This window comes from Chlorocebus sabaeus, chromosome 11 (assembly GCF_047675955.1).
Source record: "Chlorocebus sabaeus isolate Y175 chromosome 11, mChlSab1.0.hap1, whole genome shotgun sequence".
Taxonomy (NCBI): Eukaryota; Metazoa; Chordata; class Mammalia; order Primates; family Cercopithecidae; genus Chlorocebus; species Chlorocebus sabaeus.
Window position 1 is genome coordinate 121,598,621 of NC_132914.1, and position 24,721 is coordinate 121,623,341.

General features: G+C 58.1%; 1 protein-coding gene across 17 annotated transcripts in view; it reads right to left on the reverse strand.

Annotated features, from left to right (window-relative positions):
* The window catches only part of NCOR2 (nuclear receptor corepressor 2), a 250,101-nt gene that overhangs the window by 12,242 nt on the left and 213,138 nt on the right, over positions 1-24,721 (reverse strand). For 15 of the 17 annotated variants that reach the window (XM_073021213.1, XM_073021215.1, XM_073021214.1 and 12 more), the window contains 16 exons: positions 23,665-23,829; positions 22,446-22,585; positions 21,843-21,945; positions 21,475-21,579; positions 21,092-21,195; positions 17,558-17,708; positions 15,083-15,223; positions 14,734-14,820; positions 13,477-13,763; positions 11,520-11,874; positions 9,910-10,131; positions 9,045-9,296; positions 7,485-7,634; positions 7,179-7,328; positions 6,879-7,086; positions 195-622 (listed from right to left, as the gene is read on the reverse strand). In XM_073021213.1, coding sequence (XP_072877314.1) covers positions 195-622; positions 6,879-7,086; positions 7,179-7,328; positions 7,485-7,634; positions 9,045-9,296; positions 9,910-10,131; positions 11,520-11,874; positions 13,477-13,763; positions 14,734-14,820; positions 15,083-15,223; positions 17,558-17,708; positions 21,092-21,195; positions 21,475-21,579; positions 21,843-21,945; positions 22,446-22,585; positions 23,665-23,829 — 3,048 coding nt within the window. The remainder of the gene's footprint in view (positions 1-194; positions 623-6,878; positions 7,087-7,178; positions 7,329-7,484; positions 7,635-9,044; positions 9,297-9,909; positions 10,132-11,519; positions 11,875-13,476; positions 13,764-14,733; positions 14,821-15,082; positions 15,224-17,557; positions 17,709-21,091; positions 21,196-21,474; positions 21,580-21,842; positions 21,946-22,445; positions 22,586-23,664; positions 23,830-24,721) is intronic. The other 2 variants (XM_037995295.2, XM_073021211.1) reach the window with 2 other exon arrangements.

Genomic DNA, 24,721 nt, shown 5'->3' on the forward strand with positions numbered 1-24,721 from the left:
ACGGGGGCCAAAGTAAAAAGCAGAGATCTGAAAATATCTTTGGACCACGAGACGGGGTGGGTGCGGGCCGGAAGTCTTACCATCGCGAGGGGAGCCGTTGGCCAGCGCACCTCCTTCTCGCGCCCCTTTATCGTGAGCAATTTGACGCATGATAATCGCGTCTATGAAGGTGGCCGCTGTCAGGGTGGTCTTACCCAGAGAACGGAGTTCCAGTTCCTGGATGGAAAAGGGTTTACTTTGAGTCTTTTCCCGGTGCGGGTCCGAGGCCGAGGCGGGCGGCGCCGGCGGGTCCGGGCTGGCGTGGTGGGGTGCGAGGTTCTTCGCAGGGGTGCGGGCGATGGTGGCGTGGCCAGAGACGGGGGGTGCTAGGGGCCGGGGCTCCGAGCCCTTGCTGGGGGAGGAGGCGGGCTCCAGCCCGGAGCGGGCTGGGGGCTTGGCGAGGAAGGCATGGCCGGTGTCTGCTCGGGGCCGCTCTGGCCGGGCGACCCGGGGAGCCTCCTTGGGCAGCAAGACGGGCTCCATGAGGGTAGGGTAGACCCCATCGAGGGTGCCGCCCAGTGGGCAGTGGGTGGCGGGTGGGAATGTGGCAGCCGGGCGAACGGGTGAGGAGGTGGAGGTGGACCTGGGGGAGGAAAGAAGACAGTCAGGCGGTCATGGGAGCTGCCCCCTTCCTCCACCACCCTCGGTGAGTCCCCATTGCCCTGGAATAAATCCACATTCCCTGCTGCTCCCAGAGTGAACCTGCCCTCCTGATGTAACCTGCCAGACTCTGTGTGGTATGGTTTGACCTCTCCCACTCATTCGTTCATTCATTCCTTGCATCATTCCAAAACTTCTGATTCAGCAGCTACTGGCTGCCAGGCACTGTTCTAGACACTGTGAATACAGCGGTCACAAAATGGACGCAAGCATCTTACCATCTAATTCAGAAGAGAGACTAAAACAGACATCCCAAGCCCTACAGAGCCTGGTAACTGTGTGGAGGCAGTCAGTAAGGTGCCAGGAAAGAAGGGCAAGGAAGCTGAGGCAGGGCTAGGAGGTCTCCAGGGAGGGGGCACACGAGGGAGCTGGGACTGCTCAGGATACCGGAGGAGCTAAAAAAGCCACGTGAGGAGCAGGAGAGCAAGAGGAAGGACCCCGGGGGGCGGCCAGGGTGGATGCTGAGAACAGGGAACGCTGCTGTTCCCAGCTCTGTGAGTGAGAAGCTGGGGCACAGCTGCCCCTGCACAGGGCTGAGGCTGCAACAGGAGCCGGCTGCTCCACCCACGCGGCCTTCCTGGAGCCCTGTGTTTCCATGGGAGGGTGCACCCATCTCTCGCTAACTCTAACTCCCAGGGCCTCATTCATGAGCGGGCAGTGGGCAGGTGCATCCCACAGAGCCTGTGTGTGGAACCCTGCTCTCCACAGCTGGGGGTTAGTGCTTCATGCAGCTGCTGGGCCTCTGAGTCAGGGGTGACAAAGTCACCACTGCTTTTGGGAAATGATACCATTTTTCATTTTCATTGGAATCATGATTAGGGGAGGGAGGGTATGACTTCAGCCACTCAAGCAGAAGTTGGGGCATGGGTATTTTGAATGAAAATTCATTTTGGAGGAGTAAGTTGCCTCTAAATAGGTCCTGGAGGCTGGGTGCAGTGGGTCACGCCTGTAATCCCGGCACACCGGGAGGCTGAGGCAAGCAGATCACTTGAGGTCAGGAGTTTGAGACCAGCCTGGCCAACATGGTGAAACTGCATTTCTACTAAAAAATACAAAAAACTAGCCAGGCGAGGTGGCGGGCACCTGTAGTCCCAGCTCCTCAGGAGGCTGAGGCAGAAGAATGGCGTAAACCCGGGAGGTGGAGCTTGCAGTGAGCTGAGATCCGGCTACTGCACTCCAGCCTGGGCAACAGAGCGAGACTCCGTCTCAAAAAAAAAAAAATTAGCTGGGCATGGTGGCATGTGCCTGTAATCCCAGCTACTTGGGAGGCTGAGGCAGGACAATCGCTTGAACTTGGAAGGCGGAGGTTGCAGTGAGCAGAGATCATACCACTGCACTCCAGCCTGGGCGACAGAGTACAACTCCATCTCAAAACCAAAAACAAACAAACAAACAAAAGTCCCGGGCAGGGAAGGGTGTTAAGGAGCGATCCCACTCCACTGGTGAAGCAGCTCTGACCACAGTCTCTGGAGTGTATGTCACCAAAGGGCACTCAGGGGCCTCTCCCATCTCAGAGAAACTTGGGACTTTGTCCAGGCAAGAGGGACACCTCTTTTCCTTGCTGGCCTTGCTAAATGTGGGGGACCAGGAAAGCCTTTCCTCACAGCCCCCATTCAGTCTCTCCTTCTCCACAGATTCTATTCTCAAACCAAATAACCTCCCCACCTACTCATCCCACCGCCCAACCCATCGTCCATCCACCTGAGCCTCCATCCACTCATGCCCCCAATTACTCATCCAACCATCCATTCCATCATCCACCTCACCCTACCACCCACCCATCCATCCACCCACCCAGCTAAGCCAGCCATCTATACTCTCACTCACCCACCTACCTCCCTAACCCAACCACCCACCCACCCATCCACCCACCCAGCTAACCCAGCCATCTATACTCTCACTCATCCACCTACCTCCCTAACCCAACCACCCACCCACGCATCCACCCACCCAGCTAACCCAGCCATCTATACTCTCACTCACCCACCTACCTCCCTAACCCAACCACCCACCCACGCATCCACCCACCCAGCTAACCCAGACATCTATACTCTCACTCACCCACCTACCTCCCTAACCCAACCACCCACCCACGCATCCACCCACCCAGCTAACCCAGACATCTATACTCTCACTCACCCACCTACCTCCCTAACCCAACCACCCACCCACCCATCCACCCACCCAGCTAACCCAGACATCTATACTCTCACTCACCCACCTACCTCCCTAACCCAACCACCCACCCACCCATCCACCCACCCAGCTAACCCAGCCATCTATACTCTCACTCACCCACGTACCTCCCTAACCCAACCACCCACCCACCCATCCACCCACCCAGCTAACCCAGCCATCTATACTCTCACTCACCCACCTACCTCCCTAACCCAACCACCCACCCACCCATTCACCCACCCAGCTAACCCAGACATCTATACTCTCACTCATCCACCTACCTCCCTAACCCAACCACCCACCCACCCATCCACCCACCCAGCTAACCCAGACATCTATACTCTCACTCACCCACCTACCTCCCTAACCCAACCACCCACCCACCCATCCACCCACCCAGCTAACCCAGCCATCTATACTCTCACTCATCCACCTACCTCCCTAACCCACCCACCCACCCATCCACCCACCCAGCTAACCCAGACATCTATACTCTCACTCACCCACCTACCTCCCTACAACCCATCCACCCAGCTAAGCCAGCCTTCTATACTCTCACTCACCCACCTACCTCCCTAACCCAACCACCCACCCACCCATCCACCCACCCAGCTAACCCAGACATCTATACTCTCACTCACCCACCTACCTCCCTAACCCAACCACCCACCCACCCATCCACCCACCCAGCTAACCCAGCCATCTATACTCTCACTCATCCACCTACCTCCCTAACCCACCCACCCACCCATCCACCCACCCAGCTAACCCAGACATCTATACTCTCACTCACCCACCTACCTCCCTACAACCCATCCACCCAGCTAAGCCAGCCTTCTATACTCTCACTCACCCACCTACCTCCCTAACCCAACCACCCACCCACCCATCCACCCACCCAGCTAACCCAGACATCTATACTCTCACTCACCCACCTACCTCCCTAACCCACCCACCCACCCACGCATCCACCCACCCAGCTAACCCAGACATCTATACTCTCACTCATCCACCTACCTCCCTAACCCAACCACCCACCCACGCATCCACCCACCCACGTATCCACCCACCCAGCTAACCCAGCCATCTATACTCTCACTCACCCACCTACCTCCCTAACCCACCCACCCACCCATCCACCCACCCAGCTAACCCAGACATCTACACTCTCACTCACCCACCTACCTCCCTAACCCACCCACCCACCCAGCTAACCCAGACATCTACACTCTCACTCACCCACCTCCCTAACCCAACCACCCACCCACCCATCCACCCACCCAGCTAACCCAGCCATCTATACTCTCACTCATCCACCTACCTCCCTAACCCACCCACCCACCCATCCACCCACCCAGCTAACCCAGACATCTATACTCTCACTCACCCACCTACCTCCCTACAACCCATCCACCCAGCTAAGCCAGCCATCTATACTCTCACTCACCCACCTACCTCCCTAACCCAACCACCCACCCACCCATCCACCCACCCAGCTAACCCAGACATCTATACTCTCACTCACCCACCTACCTCCCTAACCCACCCACCCACCCACCCATCCACCCACCCAGCTAACCCAGACATCTATACTCTCACTCCTCCACCTACCTCCCTAACCCACCCACCCACCCACCCATCCACCCACCCAGCTAACCCAGCCATCTATACTCTCACTCACCCACCTACCTCCCTAACCCACCCACCCACCCATCCACCCACCCAGCTAACCCAGACATCTATACTCTCACTCATCCACCTACCTCCCTAACCCAACCACCCACCCACCCATCCACCCACCCAGCTAACCCAGACATCTATACTCTCACTCACCCACCTACCTCCCTAACCCAACCACCCACCCACCCATCCACCCACCCAGCTAACCCAGCCATCTATACTCTCACTCATCCACCTACCTCCCTAACCCACCCACCCACCCATCCACCCACCCAGCTAACCCAGACATCTATACTCTCACTCACCCACCTACCTCCCTACAACCCATCCACCCAGCTAAGCCAGCCTTCTATACTCTCACTCACCCACCTACCTCCCTAACCCAACCACCCACCCACCCATCCACCCACCCAGCTAACCCAGACATCTATACTCTCACTCACCCACCTACCTCCCTAACCCACCCACCCACCCACGCATCCACCCACCCAGCTAACCCAGACATCTATACTCTCACTCATCCACCTACCTCCCTAACCCAACCACCCACCCACGCATCCACCCACCCAGCTAACCCAGACATCTATACTCTCACTCATCCACCTACCTCCCTAACCCAACCACCCACCCACCCATCCACCCACCCAGCTAACCCAGACATCTATACTCTCACTCACCCACCTACCTCCCTAACCCACCCACCCACCCACCCATCCACCCATCCACCCACCCAGCTAACCCAGCCATCTATACTCTCACTCACCCACCTACCTCCCTAACCCACCCACCCACCCACCCATCCACCCACCCAGCTAACCCAGACATCTACACTCTCACTCACCCACCTACCTCCCTAACCCAACCACCCACCCACCCATCCACCCACCCAGCTAACCCAGCCATCTATACTCTCACTCATCCACCTACCTCCCTAACCCACCCACCCACCCATCCACCCACCCAGCTAACCCAGACATCTATACTCTCACTCACCCACCTACCTCCCTACAACCCATCCACCCAGCTAAGCCAGCCATCTATACTCTCACTCACCCACCTACCTCCCTAACCCAACCACCCACCCACCCATCCACCCACCCAGCTAACCCAGACATCTATACTCTCACTCACCCACCTACCTCCCTAACCCACCCACCCACCCACCCATCCACCCACCCAGCTAACCCAGACATCTATACTCTCACTCCTCCACCTACCTCCCTAACCCACCCACCCACCCACCCATCCACCCACCCAGCTAACCCAGCCATCTATACTCTCACTCACCCACCTACCTCCCTAACCCACCCACCCACCCATCCACCCACCCAGCTAACCCAGACATCTATACTCTCACTCACCCACCTACCTCCCTAACCCAACCACCCACCCACGCATCCACCCACCCAGCTAACCCAGACATCTATACTCTCTCTCATCCACCTACCTCCCTAACCCACCCACCCACCCACCCATCCACCCACCCAGCTAACCCAGACATCTATACTCTCACTCATCCACCTACCTCCCTAACCCACCCACCCATCCACCCACCCACGTATCCACCCACCCAGTTAACCCAGCCATCTATACTCTCACTCACCCACCTACCTCCCTAACCCAACCACCCACCCACGTATCCACCCACCCAGCTAACCCAGCCATCTATACTCTCACTCACCCACATACCTCCCTACAACCCATCCACCCAGCTAAGCCAGCCATCTATACTCTCACCCACCCACCTACCTACCTAACCCAACCACCCACCCACCCATCCATCCACCCACTCAGCTAACCTAACCATCTATCCTCCCACTGACCCATCTACCCACCTAACCTAACCACCCACCCACCCATCCATCCACCCACTCAGCTAACCTAACCATCTATCCTCCCACTGACCCACCTACCCACCTAACCCAACCACCCACCCATCCATCCATCTATCTGGCTAACCCGGCCATCTATCCTGCCACCCACCCACCTACCTACCTAACCTGACCATCCACCCATCCACCCAGCCAACCCAGCCATCTATCCTCCCACCAACCCACCTTACACACCTAACCCGCCCACCCACCCATCCATCCATCCACCCAGCCAACCCAGCCATCTATCCTCGCACCCACCTGCCTAACCCGACCACCCACCCATCCATCTACTACTCACACATACTCTATTCTTCTACCCCCACACATCTGCCCACCCACTCACCTCCCATGTGCCTCCCAGCAAGCATCCTCTCATCCGCTCATCCTCCTACTGACCACCCATCCACCCGCCCGTCCCCTCCCCCCCCCCGCGCCAACCTGGCCCACCTCAGGACCGTGGGTGTGCTGGGCTCTACAGCGGTGATGATGCCCTTCATGCCTGTGTTGTGCAGCACACTGGGCCTCTGCTGGAGAGCGTCCTGGGTCCGGGGGGAGATGGGCGAGTGCTGGTGGGCATGGGAGTGGGAGGCGGGGCGGCTGCTGCTGCCCCCACCCCCGCCGCTGCTGCCACTGCTGCCGCTGCTCTGCTCTGTACCTGGTGACAGGCAGTGGCATCAGCAGGGGGAGGCCTCCTGCGGCCCACAGGGAGTCCCGGGGCGGGGGTGGTGGGGGGCTCTGATGCCCTACCGGGCCTCCAGATGGGCGCATGCTCCACCGTCGTGGAGGATGTGAGGATGGACTTTTCCCGCTCCCGATCCCGGTCACGCTCCCGATCCCGGTCTCGCTCCCGCTCGGACGAGGACGTGGTGGTTGGTTTTGTCAAGTGCGTGGGGCCTCCTAGGAAACCCAAAGGCCAGAGACTCAGCCCCAGGGCCCAAGAAGAGTCTGGCTTTGTCTTCTACGCTGGGGCAGAGAGAGCAAGGCCTGCCACCCATCCCCAGCCACCTCCCATGGATGCCGGGGTCCCCACCCCGGACTGGGCGGTGGCGCTACCTGGGGAGAGTGGGGAGCTGCTGTGGCGGCTGCTGAAGGGCTGGGGTGCGGTGGGGAGGTAGGCAAGGCGGTCCATGGCGGTGGCTGGGGTGCCTGGCGTTGGGGGCACCAGCACGGGCAGGTGTGGCACTTGGGACAGGTCGATGATGCCTGCGGGAGGTGTTGGGCCAGGGCTGTAGCCACAGGGAGGAGAGAGGCCAGGCTGCCCACCGGCCAGATCACCCTCCTGGAGAGCATGGCACACACTCCTGGAGCCAGCAGAGCTGGTGGCGGGCACTCCCTCCTCAGCTCCCAGCACCAGCCATAGAACCCTTTCCTGAATGCTCAGGTTCTCCCGGTCCCACCTCCTCTTCTGCTCCCAAGCCTGAGCTGCAGCATCTCCTGCAGCTGCCCTCACTGGTTCCCATCTCAGGCCCTCTGTGTCCCTTCAGCCTCTGACGCCTACACAATCCATTCCCTGTATTCAACCCACGCTGTTCAAAATACCTAGTATGACTTCGACTTTTCCAGCTGAACCCCAACTAGAACTTGGTTATTCCAGAAGCATTTCTGAGGACAGCCCTGGAACACGTGCATGCAAAGCAGCTGTGGGCTGTTTACGAGGCAAAGGAACAAACTCCAAACAGCCTCACCTCACATTTTCTTTTTTTTTTTTTTTTTTTTTGAGACGGAGTCTGGCTCTGTCGCCCAAGCTGGGGTGCAGTGGCCGGATCTCAGCTCACTGCAAGCTCCGCCTCCCGGGTTTATGCCATTCTCCTGCCTCAGCCTCCGGAGTAGCTGGGACTACAGGCGCCCGCCACCTCGCCCGGCTAGTTTTTTGTATTTTTTTTAGTAGAGACGGGGTTTCACCGTGTTAGCCAGGATGGTCTCGATCTCCTGACCTCGTGATCCGCCCGTCTTGGCCTCCCAAAGTGCTGGGATTACAGGCTTGAGCCACCGCGCCCGGCTTCACCTCACATTTTCATCTTTTTTCTTTTTCTTTTTTTTTTTTTGAGACAGAGTCTCGCCCTGTCCCCCAGGCTGGAGTGCAGTGGCACAATCTCTGCTCACTGCAACCACCGCCTCCCGGGTTCAGGTGATTCTCTTGCCTCAGCCTCCTGAGTAGCTGGGACTACAGGTGCACATCACCATGCCTGGCTAATTTTTGTATTTTTAGTAGAGACGGGGTTTCACCACGTTCGTCAGGCTGGTCTCAAACTCCTGATCTTGTTATCCACCCGCCTCGGCCTCCCCAAGTGCTGGGATTACAGGCACGAGCCACTGTGCTCAGCCACATTTTGATCTTTCTTTAAGCTCCTGACGCCCCTGTATCCTAAGAGTATACACAGATGCACGCACACCCACTGAGGATGCAGCCAGGAGGCACACGCCGGCACTCACCTACCAGATGCCAACCAGCACCCACGGCATGCACAACCCCAGGCCACCCACTCAGGTCTGTTCACACAAGGTGACCCACAAGGTGACCAGGTCTAGCTGCCTCCGCAAGGCCACAGGGTACACGCATGTCCTTTGGGAATAAGGCCAAACCCAGTGGAGGTGGTCTGCCCGCCCACACACCTCGGGGGCCGGCAGCGTAGTTGAGCGCCAGCGAGGACTCGCGGGGCGAGAGGCCCCTCAGCATGTCGGCTCGCTGGGCCATGGCGGTGGCTGCGTTGTGGTGCATCTGCTGTGAGGTGATGTAGTCATTGATGATGGTCTGCCGGTTCTCCAGCGCCGCCGTGTCGGGGTAGCCGCGGATGAGGTAGGGTGGGTACAGGTGCGGGTAGGTGGGGTTGGGGGCCAGGTGTCGGGGCAAGTAGTAGGCAGCAGCTGCGGGGCAGAGGGGAGCTCATGTGAGGCCAGCCACACCTAGGCCTGATGGTGTCACTCCACCTGTCTGGATGCCCCCTACTTCTACACCTGGATAGCTTCTCCCACCCACATGTGCGGCTGCCCAAAGCATAAGCCAGAACTGAGCGCCGGACAGCAGGAAAACATGGCCCCAGGACACAAGGCGGTGACTTCTATGAAGGATGCTTTTTGCACGGAAGTTGTCCCAAACATAGGACATCCCCATGCAGATGAACACACTAAAGGGATGCGACATTTTAAAAAGATTTTCAGATCATGTCTATTTGAAAAACGCATATACACAAGTCCTCATTCGATACCACTGCATTGCTAAAGGCACTGATAAGTCCTGCAGGAAAAGAAAACCACTGAAATGTTTAACCCCACATGTCCTGCAAACTACTAAGAGAAATTCTGCTCCAACCTAAGCTGGTCATGATTACACTGCTGGGTCTTCCAATCTCGAGGCCTCAGTTTCCCCATCCAGGGGAACCTGACAGTTGATGCCTAAGGAGTCCCTGAGGGAACACTGATGAGGTCCCTGGCCCTGTGCAGCACCACCGCAGGGTTCTGGGAGCCCCGGGGCAATCACCTGCGTCCAGAGGGATGCCGCGGGGTATGGAGGTGGGGTCGAAGGCCAGGGGGATGTGGCTGCGATACAGGTCCACGCCACTCACGCCCCGAAGTAGGTGCTCATAGGGCGAGATGGGGTGTGGGTGGTGCTCGGGCACAGTGCTGTGCGGGGACTTGGCGATCTCACGAGGCGTCGACGTCAGCTTTCGGTCCTGGGATGCCTTGCTGGATGAGAGGCTGCCTGTGGACGGGCAAGGTGGATGCATCAGGCCTCTGCACCGGCTCCCCATGCAGGGCCTCTGGGGCTGGCATTTACGGGGAGTCGTTTGAGGGTAGGGTCCTCGGGATCCCAAGGACCAGGCCTCTTCATTCACTCCATTTCTTCATTGCCTCAGTTCACTTTTTTGCTTTGACTCATTTGCTTTTGTGTTATAATTTTTAAAAAATTCATTCTTTCATCCATTCACTCAATCAATAAAAAAAAAATTGATGCAGCCTCTACAATGTGGCAAGCATTGTTGTGAGAACTGGGGACACTGCAGTGAACAAAGCAGACAGCAATCCCAGTCCCCACGAACTGACATTCAATGGGAGAGACAGGTGATAAACTAGCAAACAAATGAGAATTACAGAGTGAAACACCCGCGGAAGAAAATTTTCTTTTTTTTTTTTTGAGATGGAGTTTCACTCTTGTCGCCCAGGCTGGAGTGCAGTGGCACGATCTCTGCTCACTGTAACCTCTGCTGCCCAGGCTCAAGCGATTCTCCTGCCTCAGCCTCCCAAGTAGCTGGGATCACAGGTGCACACCACCACACCCGGTTATTTTTTTGTATGTTTAGTAGAGAGGGTTTCACCATGTTGACCAGGTGGTCTTGAACTCCTGACCTCAGGTGATCTGCCTGCCTCGGCCTCCCAAAGTGCTGGGATTACAGGCGTACACCACCATGCCTGGCCGGAAGACAATTTTAAAACATCACAGCATGTGATATCAAGTGGGGAGAGGGGGTTTGGTTAGAAGAAGCCTCCGCAAGGATGTAACATTTAAACAAAGACCCGAGGGATGGGAAGAAACCTACTCTGTAAAGATCTGGAAGGCAGGGACATGGCAGGCAAAGAGGAGGAGCCATGCAAAGGTCCCCAGCGAAGACGGAATTGACCCAGCTGAGCATGGCCAGGGAACAAAGACAAAGGGGGCCTGGGACTGGGGCTGGGGAGGACGAAGGAATCTGGTTGAACAAGAGGCAGGCAGGGCCCCAACATGCAGGCGCCCCAAGGCCATAGCAAAATGTGTGAAGTTGCTAGAAGGATGAAAGCAGGGAAGTGGAATAATTTGATTTGCATTTTTAAAAAGTATTCGGGCAGCTGTTTGCAGAGTGGATTACAGCAGGAAGAAGGAGGGGCGTGGGGGAAAGTAGGTGAGACACCATGGTGGTCTGGGAGGTGGCAAGAAATTGGACAGGGTTTGGAATTGGAGGCAGAGCCCACAGGACTGCAGGTGGTTTGGATGTGGTGGACAGCAGGTGGCGAGGATGACCCGGGTGCGAACTAAGCTAATAGTGGATGGGGAGGTACAGCTTTCCCAGATAGGCGCCCACCCCACTCAGGCCCACGTACACCCCACTCACTCACCCTCCTGCAGGCGTGGCGTGGGCTCCCGCGTGGTCACAGGCGAGCCTCGCGGAAGGTGGCCAGCGAAGGGTGCCCCATGGTCCTCATAGGTCAGGGGGCTCTGCCGCGGCTTGCCCAGCTCAGGCACAATGACCGGGGCACCACGCGCAATGGAGCCCCCCGAGGTGCCGGCGGTCCCCGGCCGGCTCTTCAGGCTCTCCTCGTAGCAGGCGCGTTCCAGTGCCCGGGCGTCAGCCATCACGTCCAGCGGGTGCACAGGTGGGAACGTCCGGCCGGGGCTGCCGATGAGGGAGCGTACGTCGTGCTTTTTGGAGCCAGTGGTGGACGTGCCGGTGTCGTACTTGAGCGGGGTGCCCTGGGGCAGAGGGGGTGTGAGCTCCAGCCTTGGCCACAGCCATAGCCCAGGCCAGCTGCATCCCCCTTCTGAGCCTCAGTTTGTCATCTATAAGATGGAAGTGACATCTTATGCCTCCAGAGGCAGGGAGACGGAGGGCTTTGCTAACCCTGAGATGGGCACACTTGTTACTTACTGCCCTGCCCACCCCGGGCGTGACCCTGGTCCCCAAGCTCCCTGGGAGGACTGCTGAAAGAGGTAAAAAGTTCAGCAGTCGGCTCTCCCTGCTGCGAGTGGTAGGCCCTCTCATGGTCCCTGGAGTTCGCCAGAAAGATGCCCAACACCTGCATGTGGGTAAAAACTTTCCTCTGTTCAGCCTGAGACCCTCCGTGGCCCACCCAATGCCGAGCAGAGAAAGTCAGCACCCAGGCTCAATGCCACCCGCCCTGAGGCTTTCAGCCCCGGGGACACTGAGGTCAGGGCTGAGGTGTTTGCTCTCGGGACCGAAAGGGTGGCTGAGGAAATGGCGGGGGTTACAGTCCAGACTGGGACCTTCGTAGCCAGGCCACCAGGTCCCCTGCCCCTGTTCAGCAGGCTTGGGAGACAGTGATGTGGTGGGGCCTTAGGGTTTTGCATGCAACAAAACTCTATTTAGGGATGTCTTCATTACTTTCATAAAAAGGGGGAACTGCCCTTGTTTTTCAAAAGAATATTCTAGAATCTGGCCCCTGTCTTGGTAATGCGGTGGATGCTTGCCAAGGACTCCATAATTGCCTAGGGGCTGAGAGCCAAACCCTTCCCCTGGCATTCAGGGATCTCACTGCTTCCACCTTCTCCCCGGCTTCAAAACCTTCCTGCAAGCTGGAACCCCTCCCGGGACACCCACCCCAATCCTTCCGCCTCACAGCCCCACAGCCCCAGAGTGGCTCCCACTCTTCTTCCCCTTCACAGGAGGCCACCTCTGCCTACATGGAAGGACGGTGGCCTTCAGGGGCTTTCCACCAAGCAGCTCCTCGGACCATTGGCACGGAACTTCCCCTACTGCGCTGGGGCTGCCTGGTGGGACTGGGGCCTCTCATGGTGCAACCTGCTGGTGGGTGCAGTGGATGCTGCAGCTGTAGGAATATCTGGATTTGGGTTTCACAACTGCATTTGCTGCATGACTCTGGGTGAGTCGCTGAACCTCTCTGAACCTCCATTTACTCAGCAATAAAATAAGGTCATTAAGAAAACGACCTCAGAGCATTGCTAGGGGGTGAAACAATGAACGCATGCAACATCCTCAAGCCGCGCCAAAGATTCAACGGAGGCAGTTATTCAGTTACTCGTGACTATGTTGAGTCCTGTGGCCTTGGAAGCCTGCCTGGCTTCTCTGGGCCTCAGTTTCTCTCCCTGATGAATGGGAACAATGGGAGTTCAGTGGAATGAGGTCAGGAGCCTGATGCCCCCTGCACAGCCCCAGAACTTGCACAGCCGAGGCCCAGGGATGAGCAGTTGGTTGACCGTAAGGCAGGCGAGGGCTCTCAGCCTCGGTTTCCTTATGTGGAGAGGCCCAGGGCAGTGTCCCATAGCCACCGCCGCCCCTCCTAGAACTGGGCCTGCCTGCCTGGCCCCAGGCTGTACCTGCGTGATGGAGCCCTCCTTGAGTGGCCGCGGGGCCAGGGGCAGCTCGGGCGTGTGCCGCAGCTCCTCGCGCGGGATCTCATGGATGGAGCGGCCCGCCTCCTTCACCGTGGCCACCAGGCCCTCATGGGCCGGCTTTAGCTTCAGGGGGCCCAGGGCCTGCGTCTTGTAGGCCTCGGTCAGGTCCCGTGGGGGCGGTGGGGGTGGAGGCGTGCCCTCCCGCTTTAGGAGCTTGGCCTCCCGACGCAGGTAGTCCTCCTGTGCTTCCACGTAGGACCGAGGGATCCCTGCCGGGCAGACAGCACTGACCCTCACGCCCTGCCCCGCCCAGACCCACCAAGAGCTTCTGCACCAGTGGGTTCTGGAGCTAGACTGCCTGAGTTCGAATCCCCACTTGCTGTGTGACCTTGATCAGGGAATCTGATCTCTCTGGGCCTCAACTTCTTCATACATAAAACGAGAATATTAACTGAACCACCTCAGTAAGTCGTGAACACTATGAAATCATGAAGCTAAAACCACAGGCTGGGTGCAGTAGCTCACGCTTGTAATCCCAACACTTTGAGGAGGCTGTGGCAGGCAGATAGCTTGAGCTCAGGAGTTTGAGACCAGCCTGGGCAGCAGGGTGAATCCCCATCTCTACAAAAATACCAAAATTAGCTGGATGTGGTAGTGTGCATCTGTGGTCCCAGCTACTCGGGAGGCTAAAGTGGAAGGATTGTTTAAGCCTGAAAGGCAGAGGCTACAGTGAGCTGAGATCGTGCCACTGCACTCCAGCCTGGGCAAGAACGAGACCCTGTCTCAGACGCCGACAACAACAACAAAATAAAGATAAAAAAATAAAGACCACAAGCTGCCAAGTTCACAGTAGCTGGCTGTGCCACGGACCAGCCACGAGAACCTGAAAGAGTTCTCAGAGCTCTCCAAGCCTCTCCCTATCGCATGTGCCTCACCAGGATGTTCTGTAAAACGATATGCAGGGGGCACCCGGGTTAGTGCCAAGCACAGGGCAGTTGCTATGTAACACCTAAAAGCAGAGGGGTGATCGGCGGTCTTTTGCTTTTCATTTTTGTTTTCAAATAAGTAAGAGACACCCTTGCTCCGTAGCTCACGTACTGATCACGTACGCATGTAGTACAGGCCTTTCTGCACTCCTGTCCTGGGTTCCCACCACTCTGGCTGTGTCTCTCCCCTCCCGTGCCCTGCTTGACTGTACACCCGTTGGGGGCACCCAGGGAGCAGGGGACAGGGCGGTACCTTGTGTGATTGACCCGCGGATGTGGTGCTGCTCTTTGAGGTGGTGGGGGCTGTGTCGCTCAGGCGGGATGGCACGGCCCATGAGACCTGGGTGGGAGGGGGCAAGGCCATCATTCCATGGGTCTCTGAGCCGACACTGGGCAGTGACAGGGGTCAGTGTCTACAGCCACCAGTGGTCATCCCCGCGATGATGGTGGAATAAGACCCAGCACGTGAAGGTCCCTGCGCTGCCTCCAGATGGAGCCTCAGAAAGCCCAGCCTCGGTTTCCCCTTCTGTAAAATGGGGTCAGCCATTCCCCCCCACTGCCCTGCAGGGGGTGCTGAGATGACGTCTCTTCCCTGCTATCACCTTCAATGCTGGCCGAGGAGATGGGTCTGCCCACACGGCCTTCCATCATGTCGTAGGTGCGCTTGGGGGCAGCCGTCTCGTGGGGGGGTCCTGAGCTGCTTCTGCCGTCCTCCTTAGAGCACTGGGTCACAGACATGCCACCTGGAAACCACACAAACACCTGGTGAGGAGCTGGGCACGGGGTGACTGTGTGCATAGGCCCAGGACCGCAGTGGACAGGCAGGACAGGCAGAGTTGGTGGGCAAGAGCCAGCAGTGCTTCTATGCTGGCCTGTCACAAGGCCTCACAGCTGAGGCCTCCAGAGGGAGCCCACAGCCTGCAGCCCCCGGGCCTGCCAGCAGGACCCAGGAGCTTTTCCAGGGGGTTACACAGTGGGAGAAGCAAGGCACGCTGCCTGCGCTCCGTACCCCAGCCCTCCAGGGTGCTGGTCTGCAAGCAAGGGTTTGCCTGTGACCACACAAGAGCATGCGAGTCTGTGGTCACACACACGGGTGCTGACATGGGGCGTGAACATGTGCACACACATGCACGTGAGCAAAGACGCATCAGCAGAGTGGATGTGCCGGCAGGCAGGAGCACGCGTGTGGAAAGACGCATCAGCAGAGTGGATGTGAGGGCAGGCAGGAGCACGCGTGTGCAGAGACACATCAGCAAAGTTGGTATGCTGGCGGGCAGGAGCACACATGTGCATTGACACATCAGCAGAGTGGATGTGAGGGCAGGTAGGGGCACGCGTGTGCATTGATGCATTAGCAGAGTAGATGTGTGGGCAGGTAGGGGTACATGTGTGCACTGACGCATCAGCAGAGTGGATGTGCGGGGCAGGCAGGAGCACGCGTGTGCACGGGCATGGGTCTGTGTGTGCAGGAGTGGATGTGGGCACACGCCTGGCTGCTGAGAACTAAGTGGGTCCATGCACACACATGTACCAGAGTGCCAGGCAGTACACGGCTTTGCATGTGTACACGTCACACCCAGAAGCCTGTGTCGATGTGCATGTGAGTGTCCGACCACGAGTCTGCATGTGCATGGAAAGGTGTGTGTTGCAGGGAGTGGTGAGGGAGTCTCCGTGGCAGGAGTGGCCACGCCAGGTCAGAGGAGCCCAGACTGATCCGGCTCACCACTCCCCGGACAGGCAGAGGGTTGAACAGATGGAGGTGGCCCCCAAAGGTAAAGGCTTGGCTTTGCCCATCAGCCAGGGCTCTCCCTCCAGGGCAGCTGAGTCCAGAGCTATCTGAAATGAGCCCCCGCCCCACCCCTCAGAGGGAATGACAAGCTGACAGGCTCTCAGGCTTTCAACCACTGCTTCATGTGGCCCGCAGCCCATGAGCTACTCCAGTGGTTGCCAACAGGAGGGTACTGGGTTGCTGTTCAGAAAACACTCCAAATTAACCGCCGATGTTTAAACATTGGGGGATTGCAGATAAAAACGGAGAGATGGGAAGCCTGGCTGACCGGTGGCTGTGGGGGAGTGGACGGCATGGGCAGGCACCAGAGTCCTCCGCACTCCCTATAGTCTCACACCTGCCGCTGCCCGCACTGCCTACCTGGCCCGGGGAGCGGATGAGAGTTTAAGGGCCCGGACTGAAACCCATGATGAAGACGATACACTCAAGGCCTATAAAGGCTCAGGCACTGGTCGGGGGTCCCAAGGTGGGATTCTACCCAGTGACCTCTCAAGACAAGCCCTTGACTAACCCCGCCACCAGCCCTTCCCAGGCTTCCCGCCACCCCCAGGGCACTCAGTCCAGGGGCACCAGGGCATGAGCTGGCACCCAAGACACGGCTGCAGGCCTGTCTCCAAGGCTCTCTCCGTGGCAGCCAGGAGCGCATATGTTCCTAAGCCACACAGTGACACCTCCACTTCCCAGGCCTGGGGAGGGGACCGTGGGCACAGGCGGAAGCGGATGGAGGAGAGGCAGTTCCGGGCCTTGCAGCTGCAGTGCTGAGAGAGGCGCCCATTAGCAGCTTTCATCTCCACGCCCCTGGGTGCCCTAGGCTGCCAGGCAATTCTCTTTCCCGGCACTCGACTCCCTTAACTCCTTCCTGGCAGGGTCTCCTGGTTCTGGAACCCAGAGCCTAGAGAGGGAGAGGATGGGGGCTCCGCAGCAAGCGCCTGGGGCACGGCGGGGTGAGGCGCACCCTGGCCATGGCCTCTTTCACGGCCAGTGAGAGACTGCGTGGTCTGTCAGTACCGTGCTGGAGGTCTGGCGGCGTGAGCTTGGGCTTCTGCTCTGGGCCTCAGTTTCCCTCCTATGCTTCTAAAGAGGTTGGCCACAAGTTTGTTTCCTAAATTGTAAAGAACTAGGCGGAGGTGGGATGCAGCTAAGGCCGACGCTTCCCTGCTGCTGGCTTGCATACCTATGAGACTGTGCTTTCTGATGTCAACCCAGCCCTGCCTCCCTGTGAAGCTACTTCAGTGGGCCAAGCACATTCCTGCCCTGGTCCTGGGCCTCCTCTCCTCCCGCGACTCACCCTCATAGGACAAGACGTGGCCCTTCTTGCCTTCGTAGATGACGTGGCCCTTGGGCAGGCTGTCCTCCCGGCCGCGGTCCAGGCGACTTGGGCTGTCCTCGCCGATGATCCTGGTGATGGTGCCCTTGTACAGGACATCAGCTGGTGTGCCCTGCAGGTGCAGAGGGGTGAGCGCCCAGGAGGCTGCAGCCCAGGACCCCTCTCAACTCAAATGCAGACACAGACGTGCTTACAAGCCCATGTGCCCACCGATGCACACGTGTGTCCACACACACACTGTCTCAAAAGGGTAAGAGCTTGCACGGAACAAACTCTGTGAGGAAGCTGAAGAATGAGGATCCCTCGTCCAGTGCTTCCCATGAGCACTGGACACTCTTCTGGGTGCTCTCTATGGATTCGCTCATTTAATCCTTGAAACAACCCTAAGGCAACCCTATTGATTATGCCTGTTTCAGATGGGGAAACCGAGGCACAGGGAGGCACGGTGACTTTACCTGGGGTCACCTGGCTAATGAGGGGCAGGCGGGGACTTGAACCCAGGCATTTTGGTCCTGGAATCTGTGTCCCCACCACTGCATGGGTTTGACTTCTCAGAGCCTTGACATTCAGTTACTGAAAACGGTAACTGGTGGGGATGCTGGGGTTTCTGCTCCTGGTCTGTGCCCAGGACCACGTCATGCGCTTTGGTTTCCTAAAACCAGGACAAGGACTCACGTCAGGGCAGGACACCAGAAATTTTAGTTCTAACCCAGGTTTTCCACCTCGGCCCTCCTGCCAGCTGGAGCTGGGCCCTTCTTTGTTGCAGGGCTGTCCTGTGCACTGCGGGCTATATGACAGCGCCCCTGGCTTCAAAGCACTAGATGCCAGTAGCACACACCTCCCCAGTGTGTCCCCCACCAAGTCAGGACAACTGAAAATGTCCCCAGACAGTTGGAGGCAAAATTTCCCCCGACTGAGAACCACTACCATATAGGGAATGAGGTCCCCGTCGGAGGACGTGTTCAAGCAGAGAGCCGAGGCCACATGGGGCAGCATCCTGCCGCACGTGACTTTCAAGAACATAAGCATCCGAGTTAGAATACGACTTTGGAGTCAGAATGTTGGGTGTCAAACAGCAACTTTACTACCAAGTTACCGTGGGACCTCCTTTCTGAGCCTCAGTTTGCACATCCACAAAATGGAGACATTCTGCATTGATGGTTCTCAAAGGCATCTGGCACAGACAAGGGATCCCCAAATCTCAATATCCCTCTTCTCTTTCTAGGATTCCAGGAGCAGATTCAATGATAGGGGCCCTACTATGTCCCAAGACCTGGACCAGTGAGCTCTGAGTCTCTGGCTGGACTTGCTCAGCTGGGGACATCCCCTACAGAGGGCAGCACCTGGTACCCCAGGGTGCTCATCGCAGATCCTGGTCTTTGTGGAGGGCAACAGCAAGATGCCCTGAATTCCAGTGAGCTACCCCCAAGCTTCTCAAAGCAAATACTCTGAGCAGCATCTCCCTGCAGTGCTGTAAGTCACCTGTGCACTGAAGTATGGCACAATAGGTGCTAAGTCAGGTGACAGCTCCGGGCAGCCACCGCTCCCATCCGGAAAGCACAAGGGGAAGCCTGCAGCATCCTGGCGGGAAAAGCCCCCGCCAGAGGCAGCTGATACAAGTGCCTCCCTTTCTGTCTCCAGCCCTAACATCAGATGGTCCATGTCAGACTGGGTTTGTACTGTAGAAATCAGTGGCTTACTGAATACCACAATAAATGAATTAAAAGTGTGTGGGGGGGGGGGCCTCTCCATGGTGAAACTGAGGCAACTGATTCTTTTTTTTTTTTTTGGAGAAGGGATCTTGCTGCATTGCCCAGGGTGGAGTCTAGAGCACCGTCATAGCTCACTGCAGCCTCAAAATCCTGGGCTCAAGTGATCCTCCTGCCTCCCAGTCCCGAGCAGCTGAGACTGCAGGGATGTGCCACCATGCCCAGCCAATTTTTAAATCTGCTGTAGAGACAGGCCTCTTTTTGTCCAGGCTGGTCTCAAACTCCTGGGCTCAAGTTATCCTCCCACCTTGACCTCCCAAAATGCTGGGCTGACAGGCATGAGCCACCGTGCCCAGCTTGATGTTTTTGAGCTATAGTATTTTAGAGGTGCCATCTTCAGGGACATGGACAGAGAACAGAAATCCAGCCGGTGGCCCCTGCTCTTGGGAGAATACATGGCACAAACTCCCATTAACAGGAAGCTTCTGTTTGCATAACGTCGGCTTCCGGGAGATGAGCCTGTAGCCTCTTGCTCTTGGCCCCAATGAATTCTACTCCCAAGATGGGCAGGAAGTCCCTGGAGGATCAGGGAGCTGCGACTTCCTTGAGCCTCCCTCGCCAGCTGTGGAACCACATGGTCCCTGCCTGGGGCACCCACTCGGTTAATAAAACAGCTCTATGTGTGCAGGCCACACGCTGACTTCCTCACTATCTGGTAGCGAGACTGCAGGGAAGTTTGACCCTCGCCTATCTCACACGTTTTGGCAGCTGGCTCTCTGCCAAAAGCAATCAAAGAGATGTGTGTAACTGGGAGGGTTCGAGGAAGGGTGCGGGTCATGGCCACCCAGGAACCCAGAGCAGGTAAACGCCTGGGAACCTCAAAGGTTCCTATGACTTTAGGAGAATGACTCCCCCAGGAATAGTTAGCAAAGGGGAAACTGAGTCAGGGCAGGCCGCTGCCTGTCTGAGTGGGTGATGGAGCTGGCAGCCGAGGGCCCTCAGCCTGACTTTTGCCCAAAGCACTTGCCCTTCCCACTCAGCACAGTTGCCTTTGAAAGCTCCGAGTTTTCAAACCTACAGATTTCAGGGAAGGACGAAGTGTAAACGGCTCCTCTGTGGTGGGATTTGACGCTGCCTGAGTCAAAAACACCTCCCTGTGGACCATCCTGTCGCCCGAAGCTCCACTGTTAGAACATGTGTGCGTGTGCGCGCGTGTATGAGCCCACACTCTGCCACTGTGTGCTAGAGCCAGACACTCGTGGCACAAAACCCTGGGTCCACAGCTCACCAGCTGCAAGGCTGGGGCACCAGTTCTGGCATGATTCAGGAACCCTCTCACGCTCTGTCTTTGCACATGCTGTTCCCTGAGCCTAGAATGTTGTTCCCTGAGATTCCCACATGGCTTGCACCCTCAATTTCTTCTGGCCACAGCTGACATGTCACCTTCCTCACCTGTCTAAGCAATGTCCCTGGCCAGGCATTCTCCGCCGCGGTGCACTAACATTCTGCCTCTGCCTGCTCAGTTTTCACCAGCCTACTTATTTATCCTGGTCTGTTTCCTTCCACTACATGGCAGCTCCCTGAAAGCAGAGTTCTGAGCTGTGCTTGGCAACCCCAGTGCCTGACTCCATGCAGACAAGATGAAAGTTCATGGAGTGAACTGCTGTCTCCCAGTCATCACCCCATCAGCTAAGGCTAATGGTTTGGTGACAATGAGGGGTTATAAGACGGGCTGGTCCCATGCTAGTCCCAACCCATCCTTCATGCCGCACCCCAGGACACCTACGTGGGTGATGGAGCCGCGGTACGTGATGGCGCTGTCCGAGGGCACCCGTGTGCTGGGAATGCCTTTGGTGATGCTTCCGCCCGGAACTGAGCCCAGAGCTGTCCCTGGAAGACACAAGACGCGGAGCTGAGGGGGTGTCTGTGGCCCTTCCTTCCTCAGGCCCGGGTCCTGAGAGCCACCTTGACTGAGCGACCCACAAGCTGTGCTTGTTTCAACGCAGAGGGAGTCCCCCTACCCCTAAATGGTGAGGGAGACGGCTGTGAAGAGGGGCCCCGAGACCCTCTGGGAGATGATGCTCCCCAGCAGGTTTTGAATAAAGGGCCCCTTGGGCATCCCGGGAACAGGGGCAGATGGCTGGGAGTCCAGGGCAGAAGGGCCCTCACCTCTCAGCACGGACGCCTCCTGGGCTGTGGGCACCCCCAGGCTCTCTGGTGGCCCAGCCTGGCCCCGTGGGGACAGCTGCTCCTGCTTCACTCCGCTGAAGGGTGCTGAGGACCAGTAAGAGGAGCGAGTCATGCACGTGCTGCCAGGGCAGAGTCCCGGGAAGCTTGTCCCCACCCAACCTGAGCCAGGGGGGCTGGGAAGCACTGCCCGTCCTCACCATGTTCCAGTCAGGGCTGCTGAGGGGGGACCTCCCAGCTGCTACCTGGAGTACCGTGGGCCAAGATACCCCTTCCTCACCCCCGCCCCCACCCACAGGACAGCTGGAGCCCAGCCTGAGCCACCCAGATGGATGGGCCAGGAGCCTTACCCAGCTTTTTGGGGTCCATGGGCAGGGGCAGCCCCATGGTGACGGGGCCCACCGGGGCCTTGGCATGCTCTGAGTACGGGACGTGGAGCTGGACCGACATTCCCTGTAGGTGCAGAGTTGTGGGGTCACAGGGGCACCCTGGTCCCTCCCCCACAGTCCAGAGTGCCTAATGCTCTGGTTCACAAAGCCCACGTGTGGGTCAGAGGCCGGGGCTGCTGTCCAGCTGTGTGATGGCAGACAAGTCACTGCTGCTCCCAAGCCTCGGCCCCCTCCCCTGTGAAGGGGCCATACCCTCTGAGCCCCTCGCATTTGCCCTTCCATTTCGCAGTGGGGGAAACAGGAGGTTAAGTAACTTGCCTGAGGCCACACGGCCTGGTTCCTGAGCCGTGCCCTTGACTGCAACACAGAGTGAACCCCCAGGGACGAGGCCCTGAGTGCCTGGGGCAGGACCCAGCCAGCTCAGACCCCAGATGCCTGAGTGGAAATGACCCAGGGCCCCGAGAGCCTGGCCTCCACCCAGACTTCACTGGTCCCATCGCCCCCACTTTACAGAGAAGAAGACCAAGCCCCCAAGAAAGGAAGAAAGGAAGGGCTACCACTCACCTGGGAGATGGCACCTATTTGCCTCTCGAGGACGCTGGGGTGCTTGGCAGAGGAGATGAGGGGAGGCGGGTTGGAGATGGTGGGTGGGCGCGGCAGGACGGGCCGGGCAGTGTCATGGAGGCCCAGGGGCAGCGGGTGACCTGTGGAGCACATGTCTGTCCATTGTGGGGCCCAGGAGCAGTCATGGCCCTGCTGGACACACAGCCCAGGCTGCACTCCATCTCTTCCCTGTCCTGGCCAGGAAGTGCCCATCCACGCGCGCCCCTCTGTTGCCCTGCCCGGCTCTGTCCTCATTAGTGACCTGAGTCCTAGATGCAGACACCATTATCCTGGGGAAGCCTCCCACCTCCCCACCGCCCAGGTCCTGATCCAAGCCCCCTTAACTCTCACCTGGATCCCCTAACTGGTCTTCCCGTTTCCACTGTAGCTCCCAGGAGCCCCTTTCCCTTACACGAACCAAAGGGACCTTTTTGGAAAAGTCTACTGGTGCACACCCGCCCCCTGCTGTGTGCCCTCGATGGCTCCCCACTGCCCTCAGGAGAAAGTCTTAGCCCCTGACTTGGCCTTTGGGCTCGCCTGACCTGGCCCCTGGTCTCCCCAGCTCACTGGGCACCAAGCTTTGGCAGTGGTGGCCGGATTCAGTTTCTCAAGTTTGCCTGCTCTCTCCTGCCACAGGGCTTTTGCACATGCTGTTCTGTCTGCCTGGCATGACTTTCCCTGTTCTGGCTCCCTTGGCCCACATATCCCTCGGGACCAGCATTTACCAACACAGTCTGTACCAGCCCCCGGCTGTGCTGCTATACAGCTGGCAAGGCCCAGCAGGACTGCAGGGCCTAGAACAGGGCTGAAATGCAGCCTCACAGTCTGTGAACCAAGGCAGCACCTCTGCTCCCTCCCCAGGCTCTTCCACCATCTGCCCATTCTCTAGCTCTAAGCCGTCAATGGAAAACATAGCTCCCACTCTAAGCCTGCCCCTCGCCAGCTCAAGCACCTGCTGTGGCTCCCTCTTGCCAGTGGCTTCAACCTCAATCCTGGGGCAGCTTTCTCAAAAGATCTCCTCCTTTCCCTCCACTGACCAGGCTGTCCCTCCAGCTGGGTCCCATGAGGCTTTAAGGTGCTTCTGTGTGCAGCTCTGAGCCAGTGCCAACAGTGCCAACAGTGCCAACAGTAACTGTGCCCCGGCTGAAGGAGAAGCCCAAACTCGGGCAGAGCTACTTACCAGGTGGAGCGTAGGAGAAGGCTGAGGGGTCCGGGGCATGTGGGGAGGCCTTGATCACCTCACGGGGGGGCACGGGGAAGGGCAGGCCGGAAGTCCAGCAAGGGGGGTCCCCAGGCAGCTTCTGGGCCTCGGCTGCGAAGGCTGGGAAGAACACAGGCTTCTCTGCTGAGGGCAGGAGGCGGGGCAGTCAGACCTCGGGAGCCCTGGCTGACCCTACTCAAACGGCCTTCCTGCACCCACAGTCGTGGCGGCCCGTGACAGCCTGGACTCCTCTGGGAAGCCCCCCACGTCTGCCTGCCCGGGCGCTGCTCTGTAACCCCATGGTGTTCTGCTCAGCAGGGGAGGGGTCTCCAGGTCTGGGCTGGGGGCTCTCAGCTGCCCCTGAGGACGAGAACGGGACCCTGTGGCTCTGCAACCCCACAGGCACTCAGCCAAGTCCAGCAAGCCGAGGCCCCTGGACAGGCCCCGAAGCCAGGAAGCGGCGAACGGGATCTCAGGGGGTCTGTCTGCCCCTAACTTTTTTGAGACAGGGTCTCCCTGTGTCACTCAGGCTGGAGTGCACTGGTGCTGTCATGGCTCACTGCAGCCTTGACCTCTGGGCTCAAGTGATTCTCCCACCTCAGCCTCTCAAGTAGCTGGGAATACAGGCGCCCACCACCACACCATGCTTGGCTAATCTGTTTTACTTTTGTAGAGATGGGGTCTTGCTATGTTGCCCCAGGTTGGTCTTGAACTCTTGGGTTCAAGGGATCTTCCCACTTCAGCCTGCCAAGTAGGTGGGACTACAAGCACGTGTCACCGCACCACGCTTGGCTAATTTATGTTTTGGTTTTGTAGAGATGAGGTCTTGTTATGTGTACCCAGGCTGGTCTTGAACTACTGGGCTCAAGAGATCCTCCCACCTTGGCCTCCAGAGTGCTGGAATTACAGGCGTGAGTCACCACGCCTGGCCCCACTGTCTGACTTTGTAAATATGCTTTTACTGGAGCGTGGTCACATCTGTTCATTTATTTATTGTCTATGGCAGAATTGAGTCCTTGCAAGAGATTGTCTGGCC